The sequence below is a fragment of the Delphinapterus leucas genome, chromosome 18, assembly GCF_059928025.1.
Source record: "Delphinapterus leucas isolate spDelLeu-1000000601 "Yukka" chromosome 18, BTC_Dleu_Yukka2, whole genome shotgun sequence".
NCBI classification, from domain to species: domain Eukaryota; kingdom Metazoa; phylum Chordata; class Mammalia; order Artiodactyla; family Monodontidae; genus Delphinapterus; species Delphinapterus leucas.
This window is the reverse complement of record NC_143146.1, coordinates 62,708,186-62,731,964: the sequence shown is the minus strand read 5'-3', so window position 1 is coordinate 62,731,964 and position 23,779 is coordinate 62,708,186. Positions and strand designations below refer to the sequence as shown.

Genomic DNA, 23,779 nt, shown 5'->3' with positions numbered 1-23,779 from the left:
AGCCTCTCCGCCTCCCTGGAGGAGCAGAGACGCTGCGACTGTAGGATATGCCTTTATCATATCTATTACACGTCCTCTCAAAGGCCCTCAGAGAGCACCTGTTCGGCTAGGGCAGGACACAGACCCAAACCGGCCAATGGGCGGATCTCCCCAGGGCTGGAGAGAGATCGGAGCTGTTCACAAAGCTTTCCAACTAGCTTATGCTTCCCAAGGGGACAAAGAAGATTCTTTCCCGTGTGATCATTTACAATTAGATTTTCCTTGGATAATGTAAAACACAAACTGTAAGGAATGCACTGCACCAGTTCAGGCCTTCTATGAGGCAGAAAGTGTATTATTAACCTGAGGATTTGTTCCATTTTCCCCAGTATATCCCCTCTTTTTCATAAGTGTAACAGAAAATAACTTAGACAATAACAACCATGTATTCTGTTCTTATTATTTGTCAGACACTGTCCTAAAAGCTTTACTATATATATTATCTCATTTAATCTTTAAAACACCACCATGCTAAAGGCGTATTCTTTCTCCCCATCTTGCAGGTGAAATGTTAACTGACCTGCCAAAGGCCATTCGGCTGGAGAAGGACGGCGTGTCTGTGCGCCTCACCATGTGCTTTTTCTTGCCTCTTGAGTCCACCATCCTTAGAATCATCCTGCCCTGAACCTCGGCCTGCCTGGCTGGGCTCTGAAACTGTGGCTGGGCTCCATCAGGAAATGTGGGTGGGTGATTCTGCCGCAGACGGACTGACCGGTACACCTGGAGAGTTTCTGGCAATCCCTGACCCACGTGGACATCCTCAGTCTGCTGGTGGACAGGGAGGGGACTGAGGTCCTTCTGCTTGTTGACAGATGTCCTTATGCTGGTCCTCCCACTTGGCTATCTCAATGCTGCCTCACTGCCAGTGGGACCTCTCACTGCCACTCTCTTGCCCGCACTGTCCCCTGCTGTCCAGTGCCTGCCAGACTGCCCTCCTCCCAGAACAGGCAAACTGATGTGTCCCCAAGACACCGACTTCCCAACAGCAGGTATGTCTCTAATTGAAGGTCCAGATCGCTCATTCCAAAGGGAATGCCTGGCCAAGTCTCAGGATATGACAAGCTCAGATACCCCTTTCCAGAATTTCTGGGCAATGACTGATGTCTCTTGTCATTTTATCCACCATTTATCACTGACACTTTGCAATTCAGTGGCAATCACTTACTTAACCAAGGAATGTTTATTGAGCACCTACTACCTGCCAGGCAGAGTCTCTGCCTTCATACAACTTATAATCTAGTGGTGGGAGACAGACAATAAAATATATAAGATGAAGTCAGGTACCTAAATGCAATAGACACTTCACTGAACAAACCCATGTTCAATGTGGGTACAACAAGGGGTTTCCAAGGCAGTAACCTTACAATCCCCTGAATAAACCGCCCTGGACCGTTCCAGCGCCATAAGAACCACAGGGCCCCAGACACACCCAGGAGGCCAAGAGTCTGAACAAGGACACCTCTAGCTGCTGCAGGCTGTACGGTTTAGGCAATCTGGCCCTGGAGCTTAGCTTGAGTCCCTCCAACCTCAAATGCAGGAGGCTGAATAAACTCCTGATTTGCATTTCTAAAGCCCCACTCTACAGCACCCAACAGTTCAGGGGCTTGGATGTGTGGTCTGTCAGCCAGACACATATGACCAAGTGGCGGAAAACCCACAGGAGACAGTGGACCAGGTGTGTAAGAAAGACATGCCCAGGGCATAGGGCGATGCTGTGAAGAAAGATTAGGTCAGAAAGCAGGAGGGAAAGAAGCTCCAGAATGACAATGAATATAAAACCTGCTACATTAAAGTGGCACAGGGGGCCAACCTCCCCACATCAAGCTGCTTGGTCTTCCCAGAATGCCCGAAATAAAAGCTCCCAGAAAGGGGTTTCCAAATTCCTTCCTGGGAGAGCCTATTCATCCAGAATATAATGAATAACCTGCCTTCAGTTTTTTGGGGGTTTTTTTTTTCAGTTTTTTTTACAGCCAGTTCTTGGGACCTCTGAACTAATTAAAAAATTGAAGCAATCCCCTTTGTCCCTGACAACACTTAAAGTCTAAGACATTCTCAATCCTCGGTAATTTTATGATTTCGACAAGGCCTTTGGTTGGCCTGTAGCTTTGAGCTATGAAAGGGGCAAGGCTGGTCCCAGTGCCGGCCCCAGACTGCAGTCAAAATGAGACGCAGGGTTGGGAATAGTGGCAATCTGGTGGCAATGAGGTGACATGCAGAGTATTTAATATAGGGGATCCAAAATGCGTCCCTAATATAGATAAAATGCATCTCCTCCTTCAGCCTGAATTCACAGAACTTTCCTGTAATTGAAGAATGGAATATAGGCTGAAGAGACTAAGCCAAAAGCTCTATTTTCCTTTGACAGGGGAGAACACTGTGGCATCTTTCTGATCCTTAGGCCCTCTCAAGATTTTGTAAGAAGTACGGCTTTGCTATCCCTGTAGTTATTTGACGGCTCTCTCAATTTTCATCGCCTATTACAGAAACAATGTCAGGAATCTGGATGTGAGAGGCTTATTCTTGAACTCACTCTAAAACTATTAAGGGGGCTTCCCTGGTGGCGCAGTGGTTGAGAGTCCGCCTGCCGATGCAGGGGACACGGGTTCGTGCCCCGGTCCAGGAGGATCCCACATGCCACGGAGAGGCTGGGCCCGTGAGCCATGGCCGCTGAGCCTGTGCGTCTGGAGCCTGTGCTCCGCAACGGGAGAGGCCACAACAGTGAGAGGCCCGCGCACCGCAAAAAACAAACCAAAACAAAACAACTATTAAGAAAGAATTGATATAGAAAGTAAGGCAGATGCTTTAGACACCCTGCATGTTTCTCCACTTGGAAATGTGACATCAACTTGACTTTCAATGTATTTCTAAGCTTTGTTGTGGAACAAACCTGCAGATGGGAAGAGGAGGGGGAAGGAAAGGCCAGACACCAACCAGAGAGGAAATAACAAAGTCACTTGAAATTCTGACACTGCTTGACATTGATTCTGGAAGAGGCCCGGGAAGTTGATATGTAATTGGTCTGAGAAGGTTTAATTCAGATAGAAACACTTAAATATATCTGACATAGTTATCTAAGTCCTGAGGACTATAATGACTTTGCAATTTTATGAGAAGGTAAGACAGGTCTGACGCACACCAGTCCCCAGTGCTTAACAATGTACTAGACCCCTTGTGTATAAAAAGTTATATGGTTCAGATGACTGAAGAGACTCTATTTGTGCCAATCTCTGCTGTATGGCAAAGTGACTCAGTTATACACATATAGACATTTTTTTAAATATTCTTTTCCATTATGGTTTATCCCAGGATACTGAATATAGTTCCCTGTGCTATACAGTAGGGCCTTGTTGTTTATCCATCCTATATATAATAGTTTACATCTGCTAATCCCAAACTCCCAGCCCTTCCCTCCCCTATTCCCCTCCCCCTGGGCAACCACAAGTCTGATTTCTATGTCTGTGAGTCTGTTTCTGTTTTGTAGATAGGGTCATTTGTGTCTTATTTTAGATTCCACATATAAGTGATATTGTATGGTATTTGTCTTTCTCTTTCTGACTTACTTAGTGTGATAATCTCTAGTTGCATCCATGTTGCTGCAAATGGCATTATTTCATTCTTTTTTACAGCTAAGTAGTATTCCACTGTATATATGTACCACATCTTCTTTGTCCTTTCCTCTGTCAATGGACATTTAGGATGCTTCCATGTTTTGGCTATTGTGAATAGTGCTGCTATGAACATAGGGGTGCATGTATCTTTTTGAATTATAGTTTTGGCTGGGTAAATGCCCAGGAGTGGGATTGCTGGATCATATGGTAATTCTGTTTTCAGTTTTCTGAGGAACCTCCACAGTTTTCCAAAGTGGATGTACAAATTTACATTCCCACCAAGAGTGCAAGAGGGTTCCCTTTTCTCCACACCCTCTCCAGCATTTATTGTTTGTAGACTTTTTAATGACGGCCGTTCTGACCGGTGTGAGGTGATACCTCATGATAGTTTTTCATTTGCATTTCTCTAACGATTAGTGATGTTGAGCATCTTTCCATGTGTCTACTGGCCATTGTAAATCAACTATATTTCAATAAAAAATAAATTTAAAAAGAGAGAGACTCTAGTATTTTACACAGAATCCATTCTTCTACTCAGTAACTGCCATTCTTTCTAAACCACATTGTATCTTGCCATTTCCATCGGTGCCACAGTCACCCTGAGAGTGCCAGGACCTCAATGAAATTCTGTAGATTTGGAGATGAGGCAGCAGGGCTTGCAAACAACAGGATTAGAATATTCATCTCGTTTTAAGAAGTAAGGTACATCTATCAAAGCCAAGCAGACAAAAGAGGAGGGTGTTAACCAAACCTATCCCAAGGATTTGTTCATCAAGACTGCTCAGCCTTACACTAGAGCTAGCGGGACGAATCCTCACAATTACAGTAACTAAGATTTATTTTATAAAGGGATTTGTCTGGCAGGATGTTGAGAAATGAGATGAACCATGATTAGCTTTACAAGTGTTCCAGGAAAAAACACTATGGACATGCTTATAAAATATATCATGGATGGGCATTGAAAAATCAGTGATAAAATGTGGCACTGCTTCTGCTCATGATCAAACTAGCAATGTGGGAAATGGAGGCTGTGGACTCTTTTTTTTTTGGCCTAAAATTCAGTGAAATATTCAAATGCTTTGCTAACTTGAATAGGATACTGATGTAGCCCTGGGCCTTGTTTCCAAGTTTCCTCAGAAAAATAGGTACCTTACATCCCATTTGAAGAACAAGCTTCCTGGGCATGACTAGAAAATTAAAGATGGGGGAGGCATTTAGTCCAGCCCCTCATGTTACAGATGAGGTCAGACGACTTGACCAAGTCGACCCGTTAGTCAACGGCAGGTCTAGAAGAGAACAAACATCTCCCAACTCCCAATTTGGGGCTCCCCCTAGCTCTGAAGTGCTTACTCCTGCTAATGGCCCCAAGGACTGCAAAGCAGGAGGAGACAGGGTCCCTTCCAGAGATCACAACCTAACTGAGAAAGCAAGATGCTCACACGTGAGAAATAGAAGAGAAACACAAAATGGGAGATGGTAGGTTCTGAATGACGTAGGGGATGAATTTCAGAGATAATAACCAAAGTTTCCCTCTCCCACAATTTTCTTATTGCTTGCAGCCCTCCACCTGCAGAGTCTGGGCTGTTCATTGCTTCAGGGCAGGTGGGGGCAGATGGACCCACCATTCATCAAGTTTCTGAATTTAGACTGTTTTCAGATCACAGCAGAGGAAACAGTCTGGAAGGGCAAGGCTCTTCTCTACTGCAAGGACTGAGGTTTCGGAGACAGAAGAGGCTTTCTGAGCTGAGAAAGGCTAAAAACCTAGGGCAGGGCGCTTACCCCGTGCATTGGACCGCAGAAGAATGTGTGATGCTGCAGGGGCGGCTTTTCCACCTCAGCAGATGTCCGGTTTGGGCTTCTGGTGGGAGTAAGAAGACTGGAAGAGACTTGACCAAAGCCTGGATGCCAGAAGGTTTCTGAGGGTCATGTACTGAACTCCTGGGCTGAGCCCTGCAGGGGTGGGTGCTCCAGAGCAGAGCAGACCTGTACCTTCACTTGCCAGGGGGTGAGGGTGGTGGCTCAAGAGCTAAGTTCAGCTCGATTATAGAGAAATACAACAAACAGTTCCACTTTTACACCTGAGCAGGTGACTGTGAAAATTCATACTCACTGAAACAGGAGGTTCTTATACAGTTCTCAAGAGACAGCAGAAAGTGTTGTAATCCAACTGATGGCGAGCCTCTAAACATGCCAGCTCACAGAAAGACCTCCAACTTCTGAGTCTAGATTGTCTATGACCCACACAATTTAGCCTATGCTCAAGCCTGAGGCAATGAAATATTAAAGATGGACCCACAGAGGAAGTCCAGTTCTCCCCGCAATAGACAAAGGAAAGACTTCTCACAACTATTCTTGTTACAAAGAAGGAAAGATAAGTCTTCCAGGCACTGGTTGCACAGCTCAACATCAGTACCTTTTGGTACCAGTCATAATGTCAGAAGATGTCAGGGTGAGATAAAAATAAAAGGGGAAGTGAGAGCAGATGGAATGTTCCTTCCCTTCCATAACCAGTGTGTTGTACAAAATTTAAAAGTTTAACAAATGAGGATGAAGGAGAGAAGGTTTACAAAGAAAGGAGGGAGGGCTGATGGGATCCTCTTCGCTTTCCTAGTCAATTCTGAATATTGTTAATGTTTAGTGGATATGACCTGGCTTTTTGCACAACCTTCCCTGAATACTTCCAACTTGTCTTCCCCTCAAGGGTTAATAGCAACAATACTGATGTTGAATAAAGATAGAAATTGTCTACTGGAAGCGAAATACTTTCCATGAAGCCTGTGTGGTGCACGGATGGTTTGGAGGCACTGTTATTGCTGCCTGAGGTTGGAGCGGGCATGTAATCAATACTATACTTTTAATGAGAGCCACAGAACAGACTTCAGCCTGTGGGTCTCCAAAAGCTGAGAGTCTCCCTGTTTACAATCTGCTCTTCAGAGCACTTTTGCCCATTGTTACTGTGTGTGTATCCATCCATACAGTTTTAGTTTATAAAAATCCCAATTTTTATAAGACACTGGCACTCTCATTCATGCCAATGGGAGAGTGAAATGGTACCTTTGGAGAACGACCTGGCAATAGGGATCATATGCTTTAAAAAGTAAGTATGCTTTTTGGCAATTCCACTCATAGGAACTTATACTAAGGAAATAATGAAGGATATGCACAAAGATATAGTATAAAATGCTGATTATAATAGTGAAAAAGTGAATAGAACCTATAGGACCAACAATAGGGCACTGGCGAATAAAGTATGGTGCAGAAAGAAATACAATGGAATCCCGTATAGATAGTCAAACTATTATAGAAGTAAGTTTACTGGTATATAAAGAACTTTACAATATGCTTAGTGAGAAAATTAGACTATAAAACTATCCAATATAATTTTTGGTAATAATATACACATATATAGGAATATAGATGCTCAGAAAGAAATCTATAAAGGCAGACACCAAATTACAACTTGTTTCTGGATGGCTGCATTCTGAGTTTTCTTCCTTTTGCTAATCTGTATTTTCTGATTTTTCCACAAGGACTATGTATTATTTGGATATAATTATTTTAAAACTGGGAAAAGCACCTGGCATGTCAGGAGAATGCGTAGTAGCAGCTACTCACTTTTGTTCCCTCTCGTGGGATAGGGGTCCTGACAACCCTGGTAGGACAGATGTCCCTGAAGTGTCACTTCAGCCTCTCAGGGAAAATGTGATCATGAGAAGCCTGCCTCCATTTTTCTTTCATATCCTGGCTAGAAATTGACACCCTATATGTAATTGAAACCACAGAATTAAAACTTATCTTTGAAGCCAGAGGACTACACAATCATTTTTTCAGAAATGGATATCTGTGTAACAGAGCATCAGAGGAGTTGTCCGTGTGGGATATTGTCCTCAGCCTTTGATTTCCTGATGAGTATCTTTGGTTATTGCTTTTTTCTTATCAACTGTCAACTAGTAATATTGTCTAGTTTTCCAGGTTCCCACTCAGAGGACTCTGAATATATAGACCCCATACCATCAAATAACATTGTAAGTGCACCCACTCTTTCACCTCCAGTAGTTTCATTCACCTCAGCTATCGTTTGCTAATTTCATGATCATGTAGATAACGCTGCCACCTGCTTCTCAAAAAAACCCCAAACAAATACCTCTAGCTTGCTGTATAAAGAACAAGTCCCATGTTTTAAAATAAACTACTCTTAGAGGAGGAACACAATTTTCTTTTAAATTATCAATAAAATAACTTAAATATTAAGTGAATAATTTTATCTAGACGTTATACAAATCCTAGAACCTACAGATTATACCATTAAAAATTAGCCTCTGAAAGTAAGAAACTTGGATAAATCACATCAATCATGGATGATTTAAGAGCAATCTTATTTACTGGGGAGATGGGCTAGATCAGTGCTCTGTTAAATTTCCGTACAAACAACTCACATGACTCAGGAAGTAAGGGGTGGGGCCTGGGATTCTGCATTTCTAACAATTTTCAGGGTGATGCTGTGGTCTGTGGACCACACTCTGAGAAGCAAGTTTTCCAGTTTGGTGATTTTATGTGCTCTGCCAGGCCAAGAATACCCTGTCTGGGCAGCTGACAAAATGTGGAAGGAGCAAATACCCCAACCTGCACCAGCTGGCCTTCTGTGGCTCTCAGCTTCTGCTAAGCCTCCACCTGAGTGGCTGCAAGATCCATACCTGCCAAAAACGACGCTTCCAGGACTGTGGCCTTTTTATTAGTGTTACCTACAAGCTACATGTTAAATGGCTCCAGCCCTAAGAGAAAGGCCCAGGAACATAAGAAGTGTTTCAAACATGAAGGCACAGTTGTCCCAGAAAGCCTCAATGCCTGGGGGCATGAAAGAACCACAAGCACCAGGCCCTTCTCCATAGGCAGGAGAGCCAGTTCCTAACTGGAGTGAGGCCAGTGCATTCCCAGGAGGACAGAGGAAGCCTTAAGGGCTCTTTCCCACATAGCTACAGGAGCTAGAGCTGTCAGTGGCCCAGACGCCCCATGCTAGGGAACGCGATAGGTACTTCTGAGTAAAAGCTTTAATCTCACAGTCACTTTGGAAGGCAGAGCCACAAAGCAGGACAGACCAGACAAGAAAATCAGATTGATCTGTCCCACGTGCACAACATCTTAATGGTTTCCGATTGGTCTCTGCAGTCATCGCCACACATCAGGAAGGACTGTGTCATCAGTGATACAATCGTCCAGCACAAGGCCACTCACGGAGAGCCCGTCTAGGGCTGTGGAGTCATTCCAGCTGGCAGCAGCTCACTCTGAACCTCCATGAGAACAGCTCTGCACGTGAACATGACTGTTGGGACAGAACAGGGTCTCAACCAGAACAAAAATGAGAGTAGTTCTTGTTTGGGGTTCATTTGCTGGAAGTTGCACACTCAAGACCTCCTGGCACACAAAACCCTGACTATCCTCCATTGAAAATATGTACACATGTTCCCGATGCATTGATTTGTGTTATGTCAACTGTTGGGTTTACAACAGTTATTAATACTAGTGACACTGCATATTAGTAAGTCAATCAAACAGTGTCACTAATATTAGTAAGCCCTTTGGAATCAGAGGAAGTAGAAAATCAGTGAAAGTAGTGATGGACGTGAGCTGAGATACTTAAAATACATGGCAGGCTGGTCTCTGATGATTGTATTACCATCTATAACTAACTCTGTCTGAAAGGCGATATTCTAAATTAGAGAAAATCGGTGACTTTTCTTTTGGTGCTTTTACTGCAATAGGAGTGTGAAGCTGGGGATGGACTAGGTGGATTTTTCAGTCTTTTGGCAAACCTGTGCATATTGCCAACTCCATACTGATCACAAAATTAAGCCAATTCATCGGCTGAAATTGTTCTTCATAAGGATTAATGAATAGATTTGAGTTCTGCCTAGATCTTGTGGAATGAGATTCTGAAAGCTATGTGTTCTGAAAATCATAATGGAGAAAAGTATTGTACACAGAGGAAAAAAATGAAAACTATGGCATTTACAAATGGATCATAGTGAAATTGGCTCGCACCACCTCTTCCAAGATACTGATCTTCCTTTTTAGGATGTATGTGATAAAAACTGGCTCTAAAATGAGCAAATTCTGTCAATAAGTTATCGTCTCCTCTAACAAAAACAGAAAGAAAATAACGAATATTTCATATCCCAAGTCTGAACTGAGCTCTTGGATACGGAGACACAGATCATATATGTTCAAATGTCCCCCGTCACTGAAGAGTTCGACAGCGTGCAATCGTATACATTCAAGTGTCCCCCGTCACTGATGAGTTCGACAGCGTGCAATCGTATCTTTTCAAGGTGTTGCTGCTTTGAAAGCTCCTTACATTGTCTGTTAATTAAATCACAAAGGTCTTATCTTTCCCTGCACGCTGATGGGACCCACAGATGTGGCCGGAGACAAAATCAAAACGTATGATGCTTCGGTATCCTGAAACACCAAGGAAATGATGATACCACTGAGAAATGAAAGGGAAAAGACAGCATTTAGAAAGATGCACGCGTGAGAAAAGGCAACCTCAGGAAGGGACGGTATGTCATCCTGTCAGAGCAGCAAGACAGACTTGACAAGCCCCATGGTGGCTCTAGACCAGCCTTGCAATGAACTGAAACACCCCAATTTTCCTATTTAAAAAACACCTGCAATCCACCTGACCCTTTTTCCTGGACACCAGTGTGTGTCCAGAGGCCCCCGGCATCAGCTGGACCTCTGTAAGGCTGCCCTCAAGGGCAGGTCATAGACATGGCAGCCCCAGGAAAGCTGAGGGGACAGAAGTCCATGGGACCAATAGCCTGTAGAAGCTCGGGGCCAGCAGGGAGAGTGTAGGCAGGAAACAGGGAAGCTACCTGAGTCACTGGAAGGACAGAGCAGGAAGTCAGGGAAAGAAAGTTAGGGAAGAAATCGTAGGGCAGGAATCTGAGGCCTGGAGGAGGGAGGTGAAGACAGATTCGGTGACTCCCGCCCACCCATGACATGTGCCTTTTTTCTACAGCTTGCTACATGCTCCTGGGCTCAAATGAGGAGAACGCACTGCTCATGGCCATTTCTCCATAATTTCCGACACACAGAATTCCTCAGGGCATTGCCAAGAGCCCTCTGTATCATTTCAACTGACTTTTTATCATGTGTGCTCTGAAAAGCCTGAAGGGGCACAAAACTGCAAGGCAGTCCTGCCGTCACTGGCAGGTGAAGAGTTGACGACTCTACTTGAGGTTCAAGAAGGAACAGTCTTAGGGCACAATTAGTAGGGCAACTAGAGAAGAGGCTCTTGGAGAAGAGTCTCAAACAGAGAGGACTAGTTAATTCTTTGACTGCCTCCTACCGGCATTATCCTGGGGCTAGAGACCCGCAAGAAGTGGTATACTGTCCTGAAAATATCATTTTTTCAGCTCCCAGCATCTTCTAGGAGGAATTCTCCAAGTATCATTACGATCTTTATTTGAAGGGAAATATTCAACCACACACGAGAATTTCATTAGCATTACGTAGCACAGTTGATGTTTTTTCCCCCAGCATAATTATTGTTTTTCTTTTATTCTGTTTATAAAATTCCCCCTTTCTTTTTAAACTGCTTAAGAATGCAAATTGTACACAGTGGCTTGATGATCTTCTAACCAGGTTGCTGGAAAAAACAACCTAAAATTCTGAGAGTATAAATTAAATTCAGCTTCCTAAGGAAGTATTAGGCTTTACTGAGATCTCCTGAGTGCTAAGAGTGGGCTTAGTTTCGCAGAAAACACAAAGAAAGAGCCTTTCTGCCCATCAATCTAAAAAATACAAATGGACAAGTCGCAATTAGAAAAAATTCACCCACATAAAACCAAAACATCCATTAAAGAAGCCCCCCTCAGCCACTCCCCTGAATTGAAAGTGACACTGGACACAGCCAACAGAAACGCGATTCTTTAACTCAAGAGGTCGAGGAGAAGCAGGAAGCCCAGTGATCTCATGGCGCCCCCCTTCCACTTACTTGAGGGGAGGGGGGATAAAAAGCAGCAGCTGCCCCCTCACCACAAGGTCTCTACCGCCACCGACTTATGGGCAGCTCACAATACAGAAGCTCAAATTGATTCTGAACAGCCCTCACTTGAGGGTTAATGCTACGGGGCCACCAGAGAGAATGCCCATCCTCTGGACTCTTACTCTGGGATCAAGGAGAAAGATACAGTGTCCTTGATTCTTCACTACTTTCCTCCCTCCCTCCCTTCTCCTCTCTTTTTAGAGGAATTTCTAAGACAGTCACATCTGAGCATCCCAGAGCCCCTGGAGAGGTCCTTAGAGGTCATTCAGCCCAACTTCCTCATTCCAAAGAGGTGGAAACTGAGGCTCACAGAGTGTAAATGACTTGCCCGAGAGCATACACCTAATGTATGGTGGAACCAGGACTGGGGCCTGAACCCCACACCACTGCTCTGGTACTTTGTCTTAGGGATGACCTTTCTTCTTCTGCCATCAGGGGCAGGCAGTGTGAAGAAGCAGTCCCTACATTCCAAGAAGAAAATCGGCAACTAAATAGAGTGGTGTTCTTGCAGGAAGCTCTGCTGACAATCCCGGTAACGACAGAAACCAACTGTGGACAGACAGAGTCTAAGCCCAGCTCTCCCCAAGGAAGCACTCAGGCCTCTGTGAACTCAGGAACAGACAGGTAAAGGGGCATCAGGTGAATATGTGGGAAGAGCCACTTGCACACACAGAAAAGTCCACTTCCTAAAAGTAAATGGTAACCAATGCTCAAATCCCAATCAGGAGTCAGGAATCATTCAGAAACGAGCCATTCAGTGGCGAGAGGCTGACAGATCGCAGGACAATGTCAATGAGGCACCAGAGCTGCTTCCAGGACCAAAATGTGGGAACTGGGACCGACTGGTCAGCCCTGTGGGCCCGTGGTCACACAGAAGGTGCTGGCACCAAGTTGGCTGTGACAGGGAGAGTGAGCCTGGAACTGCACCATTCAGGAGAAATAGCAAACTTCTTTCTACTCAGTCCTCTGAGTGATTATCTAGCTTGTGGGGAAATGCTATTTTTAACATCTACTTGGAAAATACTTTTTATTATTGTGGCACTGTTGAACCTATGTGTTAAAGGACAGATTTAAGACTCTAGATTTAATACTCTTTTTTCCTTTTCAGAAAGGGTCCACTCTGTTACCTTTAACTGAATGCATAAGGGGCCTTCTCCTGTGTATGGGTGCGGCCAGGATTGATGCTTCTGGCTGGAAGGAAAGGCAGTTCAGACAACATAGAGAGCAAAGACAATCAGAGGCCCACCAGTATCCTCCCCTCCCCTCTTCTTCCTGCCCAGAACAAGGATGTGATGGCTGTGGCAGAGGCAGCCATTCTGTAACTTTGAGGCAACCCTGAGGATGGAGGCCAAAACCTGAGGTCTGCGTGACACACCCACACTGCCTCCTCTGGACTTTTTTTTTTTTTTTCCATTAGAGGAAAACAAACCCTTACTTAAGTCATTTTTTTCTCTATTACTGGTAGTCAAATACATTTCCTAACTGAAATATGAAACGCATATACACCCTCACTCACCAAGAGGCCCCAACACTGAAGAATGAGGCAGGACTCGCCAAAAATTTAAAGAGAAAAGAAACAGCAATAAAAGGCTATCGATCCCAGTTGCACTAAGAGAAATTCCAACTCAGAGATTGCAATTAAAATAATGGGAGAGGAAAACATCCCAAACCAAATTACCCATTTCGCTGACAAGAGAGGCGCTTTATTGTGACCCAGAGGACTGCTTTGGGAGCTACAAATTGAGCAAAGGACTTCGGGCAAGTATTTTATAAAAATCATTCTTAAAGAAATGTAGCCTCTGGGCAAAACTGAAAATGGCAGCAGAGAGAGAGAGAGAGAGAGAGAGTGCTTTCTTTGATTTTAGGAACGCAGAAGCTTCAGGGAGGAAATGCAAATCACTGGAGCATTATTCTCTAATTTATTACTAACAGTTCTTAATAACTAAGGGGCAATGCTGGGTCTCCAGTTGGCTGAAATGATCAGAAATTGCTCGCTGCAGTTATACTAACTAAATATAATTTGACACTAAATAACCATCCCAGATATACAGCTTTCCACACAGTCTCTCATTGCAAAGGAAAAACTAAGCCATAACATCAATAAACAGAATAATCCAATTAAGTGTCTTTCCATTTGGGAACTATTTAGAATTGAGAGCTTATCAGGAGAGTGAGATAGGCCAAAACAATTCAGTGTTTACCGACTCAAAACATCAGGGCGTTCATTGTAAGAAAATTTTTTTGTTATTTTAAAATAAGTGTTTAATCAGTCTGAATGGCTCTGTAGTGATCTTCATCACTGTAAATTGTTCCTAGATATAACACCTAATTTCCCATAAATAGATTTACTTGTAATTTAATATTCAATACAAGCACCTTTTCCTATGCTCAGAGTACGTTTATAAACATACTTTTTTTTTTTTGACCATATATACTCATCATTTGTGGTATGTGCCTGCAGGTACAGAAATACACAGGAGCAAATCTGCCCAACAGAGGAACTAGGGCCCCCTCATGATCCAATGAATGTACTCTGAGCTGTGAGCCCAAGGACAGCAGGTATTGGATACATGTTTGTTGAATGAATGAGTTACCTCAGCTTTGTCAGAGAAGGTATTTTCCAAGCATGCGGGTTAATAAAGCCTGGGCTAGTTCCTCCAGGCTGAATTTTCACAGGGAAAGTAGTGGCACGTCTAGCCCTCAAATCAAGGTACAATCACATTCTCCAGGAACAGTCTCCACTTTTCTCCACTCCCCAGAGAATCCTGTATCACATCCTTTGGCCAGGATACCTTCAGAGATTCTTTCTATTAAAGCAAGGGTTACATGGATGGCCTTCTCTAAATACAGAGATGGGACTGACCCCCAGGGGGACTCTGAAGACAAAACTGAAGAACATTTAAGCCATACTTACTGCTGGTGGAGGACATGTGGCTGTAGTCAGACCTGAAACACAAAACCTTAGTATTAGTAGGATTAGACATTATTTCTCTCTGTCCAAGTGATCTCTCCAAAGTTGAATTTTAAACAGTCAGTGGTAAGTAGCATTTAACTGATAAAGAAATGCCACAAATTAAAAACTCTCATGCTGCGGACTCTTTTGTGCAGAATCAAGTTATGTCTGGATTTGAAAGCACAACTTTAAAGGCATTCTAGAATTCCGGGGTCCTTCATATGGGCTCTGTGAGTCTCCCAGATGGGAGACCAGATGGGTCCCGAACCATCTAAATTTACCAGCAAATTTTTGAGTGGAAGCTTATTTTCCCGGAGAGAACGCTCAAAGTTTTCAGCAGACTCTCAAAGGGGTTCATGACTCCCACAAAAGGTTAAACCACTGCAAAAGGTTAAACCCTTGAAATGTCAGCACCACCCCTCAGGGAAATGTTTCTTTGCTGATGTAAGCAGAGGCGAGGTGGACCCTGGGGAGAAGTAACCCTGGCTGGGAGGGCTTCCACATTCAAGGCCTGGCTGACCATCAGGTAACACACAAGCACAGTGATGGTTGATTTCAGTTCCATCTAGGAAGAAATCCTGCTAGATATTAGAGTAACAGGATGTGGGATCTGTAACAGGATCTGGAAAGTAACAGGATCTGGAAAGGGAAAAGGCAGGGTTAGGGCCGGGGTGAAATAAGCCATCAGTTTGTATGCTGAAAAATCAGCCACTGGCATTCGGCCTCTGTGAGAATGGGAATGCGGCCAAGAACGTGTCTGCTTAATCTCTGCTAAGCTTCTGCTCCACTTGTGTGGCTCTTAAACCGTCCCTCTCTGGCAACGTACATGGTATAGAAGCTATTGGTTTTCTCCCCACAGTGTCCCCAAGTCATTCTTGGTAGGAAATTAAGCTCCCAGGCATGGAGGAGTTTATTCTACCAAGGTGGTAGTTAGGGGACATAGTTATGCAAATAAAGTGGTTAATTATGTTTAATTTTATAGATATACACTCCTTTTATTTACTTAGTCTCAGGCTGCCTTTCTTGAATCATCCAATTTTTACTCCATTGAGTTTCTTACCACATTAAAAGGATATATACAAAACTTTTTTTTAAAAAGTCATAAAAAGCATGCCTCTCACTAATTCAAACAACCTACATCTCCCACATAAAATCATGCACTGACTTATTGCTAGAGGAACAAAATGGAAGAAAAGCAGCATGTGATTTTCTCTTTTCAAATGAAATACTTTAGTTGTCACAGAGTCACTGAATTTCAAAACTGGAAAGAGTAACAACTACTAACATTTGCATATCCCTTTATATACTAAAAACTGCATCCACTGAGATCTCATCCAATTTTTTATGTCATTGATTAGGAAACTAAAGTGATAGTATCTGTAAGGAGACCAGGAGGTGAGGCTTGAACTAGGCAGGTAGAGCGGTGGTAAGGAAGGAGTTAGAAGGGAGAAGGGATTGGATAGAGCCCGCAGACATGCTGGCTAAGGGAAAAGGGAGAGGAGATGGAGGGAGAGAAAATGAGAGAGGAGAGTCAGGGACCAAGCACATTCTGAAATGCAGGGTTTGTAACCCCAGTGTTGGTGCGTTAAATTCTTTCTGGAACCAGGCAGGACATAAATAAACTTTCGGACAATACTTAGAAATGTAACTGTACATATATGCAATGAAAACTCAACCAACATCCACTGTGGGAGATGCAACAGCAAAACAATTCCATTACAATATGATCATCTTAAGATGGCCAGGCTTCAAAGAAATTGCATGACAATTCCAATAAAACATTAAGTAAGAATGTGCAATCGTATTTATTTTATTTTTAAAATTCTGTCAGTATTTTCAGCTAGGATCTTCCAAATACTCTTGAAGCATATGGGTTTCGCATATGCATACATTTTAAAGATCTGCATACAGATGGATACCTATGTAGAATGAAATTTACATTCGAAACATATTCCAAGAATCTTAAAGTGCAACGGGGGTATTTTAGGGCAGGTGCTAGCATAACGGATGCCCCTGCCATGAATCTCTCCATATTTCTCATGATGAAAGGCGCCACCCAGGTCAGGCCTGCCAAATGGTTGGTCTTCTGTCACTCTCGCCCTGCTCCAATTCCTTCCTCATGCAGCAGCCAATCTTTGCAAGACACAAATCTGATCATGTCCCTCTCTGGATGAAGTTCAAGCTCGATAGTGCACAACAATGCACCCCTCTTTCTATGACTGATGGCCTCTGCCCAGCTCTGTAGTCTCATCCATCACCCCAACTTCCACCCCTGTCCACCATCAAAACAGAAATCAAACAGAAAGAAAAGTCACCTAAAACTTCACATTACTCTCCAGCCTCTGGTCCTGGTGACGTAATTTGTACTCAGTTGCCATAACGATGGAGATACAATTTTAAACTGCTCTTTTCACTAAACTCCATCATAAAATGCTGCTACATGGTTTCTGTAACTATAATTTGAGATAAGGTGATGCACTATAATTTAGTCAACCATCTCCCTTTTGTCGGCTATATGATTGTTCCCGATTGTTCACTTTTGCAAAGCACATGGTGATGAGAAATTTATAAATACAGCTTGATATTTAATTTCCTTGGAAAAATTATCATGATGGGGAATGGGGGCTGAGTCAAGGTATGAAGACTTTTATAGTTCTTAAAATACATTCCAAATAACCCCAAAAGGTTATTTACTAGAAACAGGGCTGGTGAAAGACAAGCTGTAAAGCTTGAAAAAACTGTATGCATAAATAGGTTCAAACAATTTCAGATACTGAGTATGGTTTTCTGGAGGGATGTGTACTCCCAGCTTTTTTAGGTAGGAGGAAGCAAGCTGTAGGGTACCTGTCTTGGGAATTTTGTTTATTGGTCTCACATCCTAAGAATTTATCCACCTGGCTCTGAATAAGACATTCAGCTTTGCCAGAATGAAGCGTGCAAGGTGGATCCACAAATTTTAGGATGAAAAATTTGTGGACACATGATACAGATGAGCAGAATAATACAAGGATTATATATATTCACATGCCTGACACATATAGTAAAAGCATTTTCAAACATTACATTTATTTAGTACCTGTGCCAATAATGAACAGAAAGTAGGATGTGGTCCCTTGACTGTACTTCAATTATACGTATAGGGGTTAAATATAAAGGGGTCTGCCCTCAAGATAGTTTGCCACCATCAGCAGCCTACTTGCCAATTTTGATATTTATAGAAAATGGATACCTTCCTAAATTCTCTTTTCCAGGGAAATCCTGGGATAAGAACTGACCTTGGCATTTCAGTAAAACACCAGCTCACTGCACCACGGACCTCATCTGTTAACTCCCAGCCCATTGAATTAGACGCCATGGGAATTTAGAGCTATCTAGCTCCACCTTGTACGCAAAGACAACAGAGTACCTAATAGATCATCTTGTCTTCTATGCAACATTTCCCAGAATCTAAAATTCTTTAAGCCTGTCCCCTTTAAAAATGGATTCTACCTATTCCTTTCCATCCACCTGTTTATAAACTCTAGACCTGTGAATTGTTTATCACTGAAATCACAGTGACGCATCAGTTGGAGCTCACCCAAAGATAAAGAGCATGGTGTGACCCTATGTTTTCAGAAGCTCAGTGACAGCTGCCACAGACGTGGAGATCCATTAATGCCAGGTCAAACTTCTGAATGAAAATAATCCATCAGCTATGGTTATATTTGAAAGACTGGCTTAGAGGCCAAATCTGGGAGACAGCACTAATGCAACACCCATTGGAAAACATTCATCTTAGCCTTTTGTTTGGGTTTACAAAACACTGCCTGTCCCTCTGTTAAGAGACTCTGTCTCTTAAGACAGTTGACCATGGTCAGTAGCCAACTTGCCAGTTTTTTCTAACAGCAAGTACACAGAAGCACAAGCCTTGTTTTCAAGTGGATCTGGAAAGTGGGAGTTTCAAAATGACATCAACCGCCACAGAAGAATGCTAGTTTGCTTTCAGTCTTAGCCTGTATTGCTGGGGGCGTCAGACAGCAAAGGTAGCATTTCGAGCAAAAGAAAATGTCTGAGCAGAAAACAAGAATTAATTCCAGACCAAATAGCTCTTTGAAAGGCAACTTCACTAGGCAGGAGGTGTGCTGGAGACCCAAGCTGCAATCTAGGCCACTAACTAGTCACGCACCCTCTGAAACCTCCGTTTCCTCATCATCAAAATAAAAATAATGACCAGATTGAGGCATGTGCCGTACTCTTTCAGATGTTCTGAACAGTAATCAAGTTGCTTAAGGCATTTAAAAGCATCAGAGCCTCTACTGTGATGCGTAACAAAGAACATATGGTCTTGAGTGCACCTGGAGATGTACATTTTTATTTATATAAAACTCTAAGTTTACCATTTGGAGTGTTTCATAAGAAATAATAATGTACTGAGGGTTTACTTATGCCAGGCACTGTTCTCTGGGCTTTAAGTGTATAGACCCATTTAATCCTCACAACCACCCTATGAGGTGAGTACTAGTACTATCGTCATCCCCATCTTACAAAGGAGAAAGCTGAGGGCAGGGAGAGGGTAAGTAGCTGGCTCAAGGTTCCACAATTCCTAGGTGGAGGAGCCAGAATTTGAACCCCAGCAGGCTGGCTCTGTGGACTGTAACTTTCAAAGGGATCAGCACAGCCTTGTCTACTGGCAGCGGAATCCACGAAGGTTCTTGGAAGCACTTCCGATATGCTGCTGAAAGGATCAGTCATCGGCTCAAGCAACAGCCGCACATCTCCCTTGCTCCTATGTTCTGTTCACCCCAGCCTAGCAACAGTCCCTCTCCCCCAAACCCTGATGATCTCAACTACCCACTGTCTCTCTCCGCCTGCCCCCAGGTGGGTGAACACTGCTGCAGGAAAATCAATGGCAAGGTAGACTAGTACCTTCATATGTAATCACTAATCTTGACTGGGGTCTCACTCACCATCGCCCGGAACAACAGTGTCAAGTCTCCATTCTCCTGGGGGACGGGGGGTTGCATTTGCACTGAACGAAAACCCATCTTCCCTTCTCTCCCACTGGGTGCAACAGGGATGTCCCTCCTCTTTCCAAAGCCAATCTGTCCACGTGACCTGAAGTCCACCTACCTGCACATTTTCAGAAAGCTGACATTACAGATATCCGTTTTTCTCCTGCGTAGTTATCATTCCCCATTTACAGAATCCCTTCTATGAGCATTTATTGCCCAATTCATGCCTACATTTAAGAAATCCTTCCCTCATCCCACTCTCCCCTCCAGCTACTGTCGCTTCTCACCCCTCCCTTTCCCAGACAAAGGGCTCCAGCCACCTCCTCCTCCACTACTCCTCGGCCTTTTCATCATCTCCCTTTAAAAAGAAGGGAGATGACTTCCTCGTCCTGATTTGTTTCTCAACAGCACAGCTGATCTCTTTCCTTTCTTCCCTTGGCTTCTAGGATATCACCTTCTTCCTTTTTTCATTTCATGCCTAATTTTTCTCAGCCTCCTTTATCAGCTCACCCTCCTTTACCTGACATTTAAATGCTGTCGTTTTTCAAGGCTGGTCTTAAATAGTACCTGCTTCCCAGAGTTGTTGAAGGATTAAATGAATTAACGAAACATGTAAGTCTTAGAATGGTACCTGGCACATAGTAAACGCCAGGCTCGCGTCTGCTATGAACTTTAGTTGATCGAATCCACTCCTAGGGCTTCAACTGCCATTTTTAGGCTGACGGTTTCCAACTGCAGTCCTCCTGTCTGACCTCCTCTCTAGGTAGATTACTCGACTGCTGACTCGTCATCTTTACTTGGATGTCTCCCAATACTTCAAACGCAGCATGATGAAAATGAAACTTACACCCTGCCCAAACGTGGCTTGGAGGGGATCACAGGCTACTCTGAGACCCTGATGAAAAACAGTATCTTAGAAAACTTCACAAAGCCCATCATTCTGCATGCAACTTAAAGAAATTCATGCACCCCAAATTAAGGCTCCCTGTCTGAGTGGATGTGTCACTTGAGCTGACTCTTGAAAGAAGAGTAGAGTTTCACCTGGCAGACAGGCGTGCCAGGTGGAGAAGGGCCTAGGGGCAAAGAGGGCGGCTTGACACAGGTGAGGAATTGGAAAAAACCCAGCTGATGTGGTTATATGTGCAGGGACGAGCCTGCCAAGTGACAAGGCCAGAGAGAGAGAGGGGTGGGGACCCCATGAACACTGGGGCTTGTAGGCCATGCTAAACCCTTCGTGCTTCATAGATGACAGAGCCACTAAAAGTTTGCAAGGCAGAGAGACACGATCCGATTTGCGTTTTTAAAAATAATGATAACACACACGTACTGAGCAAGCTTTCTTCATGCTTTCTACACAATCTCGACAGGTAGCTGTATGGAAGCTGGAGAGGGTAAGAGGCGGCAAAGCTCTGGAAAAGCAGGGAAACTGTGAAAGGTTTTTTAATACGTAATCTCAGCTTTAAGGGATATATGAATATGCAGCAAATACAAGACTGAGAAGCATTCACTGAAACTATCTCATTTAAATGCATGCCACTTGACCTTTAGCTTAAGAATGCTACTGAGGCGATAAGAATCCTTCAAACAATTCTGTCCTGTTAACTTACACACTTATGACAGAGACAGAGAGGCGTCAGCATGCCCAGCACGCCCCTCCCAGGAGCCCTGACAGCTGTCATGCTGTTTGTTGGGATCCTGGGGTGATGACACTCCTGGGTCAGGGCTTTCTCTCCATTTCTCCCAGAGAGCCCTGCCATAAAAGATCTGTTTCAGGTGAGCTCTGCACATTGAAAACCAATGGACCAGCCGGTGCTTTATTTAACCCAGCTGAAAACGACCCGATTACTTTTGTTTTGTTTCTTCTACTCATGTTCAGCTAACTGGGGCGGGGGTAGGTGGGGGAAGCCAAGGATCTTCAGTTAAAGTTGATAAATGCCCCACATACAAAGCGTGGGAGAAAGCACAGGAGTTCAGTATTTGGAATCAGGTTACAACACTGCAGTGTAACAGGGTTCTGTAGCGAACCATCAATGATCACAAGTGCGGATAACAGGGAAAGCGCATTGCAGGGTAAATGTCTGGGGGCAGTAAACTTCTGGATTTCGGCTCCAGTGGATAGAGGGCAGTGGGCAGGCGGGGTGGGGGGTGCTGCCTAGGGAGCCTTTCTCTGGATTAGGTGTGACCCTAGGTCCATTCTGGGCCTGGACTCTCTTCCTGTCCTCACAGGGTTGCCAAATCCTTAGATCTATGTCTAAATCTCCCCAGCCTTCTTGGAATGAGGCTTTCTGTGTTCTGGGCAGCTCCAGCCCTCCCCCTGGGTTACTGCAGATAGGCAAAGACACCCTTTCCTTCTGGGTCGGTACCCGCATCCTGGATGTAGCGCTGACTCTGCACCGGGAAGTCCTCTAGAGACAGGGGCTGGGCGGAAGCCTTTACAATGACGTTCGTCTCCTAAAAGACATTCAGTCTTTTGTCCCACTCAGGAAAACAGTGTTGTTCGGAGAGGGTTAATTAGTCTCCAAAGGTTTGGACTAATTGTTTGAGTCCGCCGAAGAGAAGAGGACATTTTTAAAAATAAGCAAGGCTAGATCATAGCACCATCTTCATCGCACCTGTGCCCAAGGCAAGCGGCTCCAGCTGGGACAGGTGCGCTCAGAAGTGAGGAAGTTCGGCGGGGCAGTGGAGGAGCTGGGGAGGGCGTCTTGGCAAGCACAATAAAGCCATAAAATGAAAAACGCCATCCTCTTAGAAGACTTCTGAAAGACTTTTAGGTCTCACGTGTCCTACCCACTTTACCTTTTCTCCCCACCCCCAGACCCCCATCCTGGACCCCAGGGGGGTCCGGAGCAACAATAAGAAAGTCCTCGCGGAAGGTGGAAACAAGCACAAGAGCATCCCTTGTCTCTTTAACGGTGATACCGGCGGACACTGCATTTGCCCGGCACTCCGCATCAGCTCAGTGATGACGGAGGGCAAGAGGGTCTGGGGTGGTGTGGGCTGCGTGGGGTTACTCTGAACCTTGAGTCCTTCCACTTTTCTGCCCTCCAGGGTGGGGCCCGCCCTGACCGGGGCAGCCACGGACCCCGCCGCTCTGCCCTCAGGACCGGCCCAGCAGAGAGCGGGCTCCCCACAGCCCCTCCGGTTTCCCCAGGGGACCCGGCAGGAGAAACAGTCCCCGCAGCCGCGTCCCGCCGAAGCGACTCCGGCGCGGGGTCCAGGAAGGTCCCGGGCCGGGAGGAGCCGCCGCGCAACTCGGAGAGGGGCCCCCGCCCACTGCCCGGCCCGCGCCGCTCACCCTCCGGTCTCTGCGCCCGAGTCCACGCAGTCATCCTCCTCGCCGCTACCCGCCTTGGGGTCCATGGCGCGTTCCCCGCCGCGCTCCGCTCGCGGGCGCCGGCGTGACCCGGGACGCGCTCCCTCCGGGCCGCCCAGCGCAGCCCGGACCAGCCCGAGCTGGCTGTGCTCCCTCTGAGCGTCTCACCGCCCGGGATTCGGCAAACAACTCAGGAGCCACCCCGCGCCGCGCCCTCTCCTGGCCGCGCCCAGCCAGGCCCCCTGGGCTGCTCCCGCCCCGCCCCTCGCCGCTCGGCCGTGCAAGCGTGTGCGCGCGCAAGAGGGTGAGTGCACGGAGCGCGTGTGCGCGCGGGGGTGTGCACGTGAGCCAGGGTATGTGCGTACGCAAGAGGGCGTGTGCATGCGGTGTGAGCGCGCGCGGGGGGATGTGTGCAGAATATGTGCGCGCGCAAGAAAGTGTGTGCATGTGCGCAAGGGTAGGTGCGCGCGCAAGAGGGTGTGTGCTCCGGCTGTGAGTGTGCGCGAGCTCGCGTGAGCCCGCGTGTTGCGCGCCTATGAGTGGTGTGAATGCATGAGTGGGCGAGGTCTGTGTGGTCGTGCGCACTTGTCTTTGTGGTTCGCTGTGGGTTGGTATGTATTTGTATGTGCACGCTTCTGGGTGTCTGCTGACCGCGTGTTCCCGTCTGTGCTTTGTGGCCGCGTGTGATGTGTGAGTGAGCCGTCCCTCTCCCCTGGGCCCACAGTTCCGGAATTCAGAATCCTAGGGATTGCCCGGAGGTTCCTCAGCCCCAGCGTCGCGAGTCCCACCGAGAAACCCCCGGCCGCACGGTGAAAGCAAGGAGGAATC

General features: G+C 45.3%; 1 protein-coding gene across 1 annotated transcript in view; it reads right to left on the bottom strand.

Moving 5' to 3' along the window:
• The window catches only part of FAM124A (family with sequence similarity 124 member A), a 107,554-nt gene extending 84,348 nt beyond the window's left edge, over positions 1–23,206 (bottom strand). Inside the window, exons 1-2 of the mRNA XM_022574769.2 lie at positions 22,934–23,206; positions 14,609–14,640 (exon numbers count right to left, since the gene is read on the bottom strand). Of these exons, the coding sequence (XP_022430477.2) occupies positions 14,609–14,640; positions 22,934–22,998 (97 nt within the window). The 5' untranslated portion in view covers positions 22,999–23,206. The remainder of the gene's footprint in view (positions 1–14,608; positions 14,641–22,933) is intronic.
• Between the last annotated feature and the right edge of the window lie 573 nt (positions 23,207–23,779).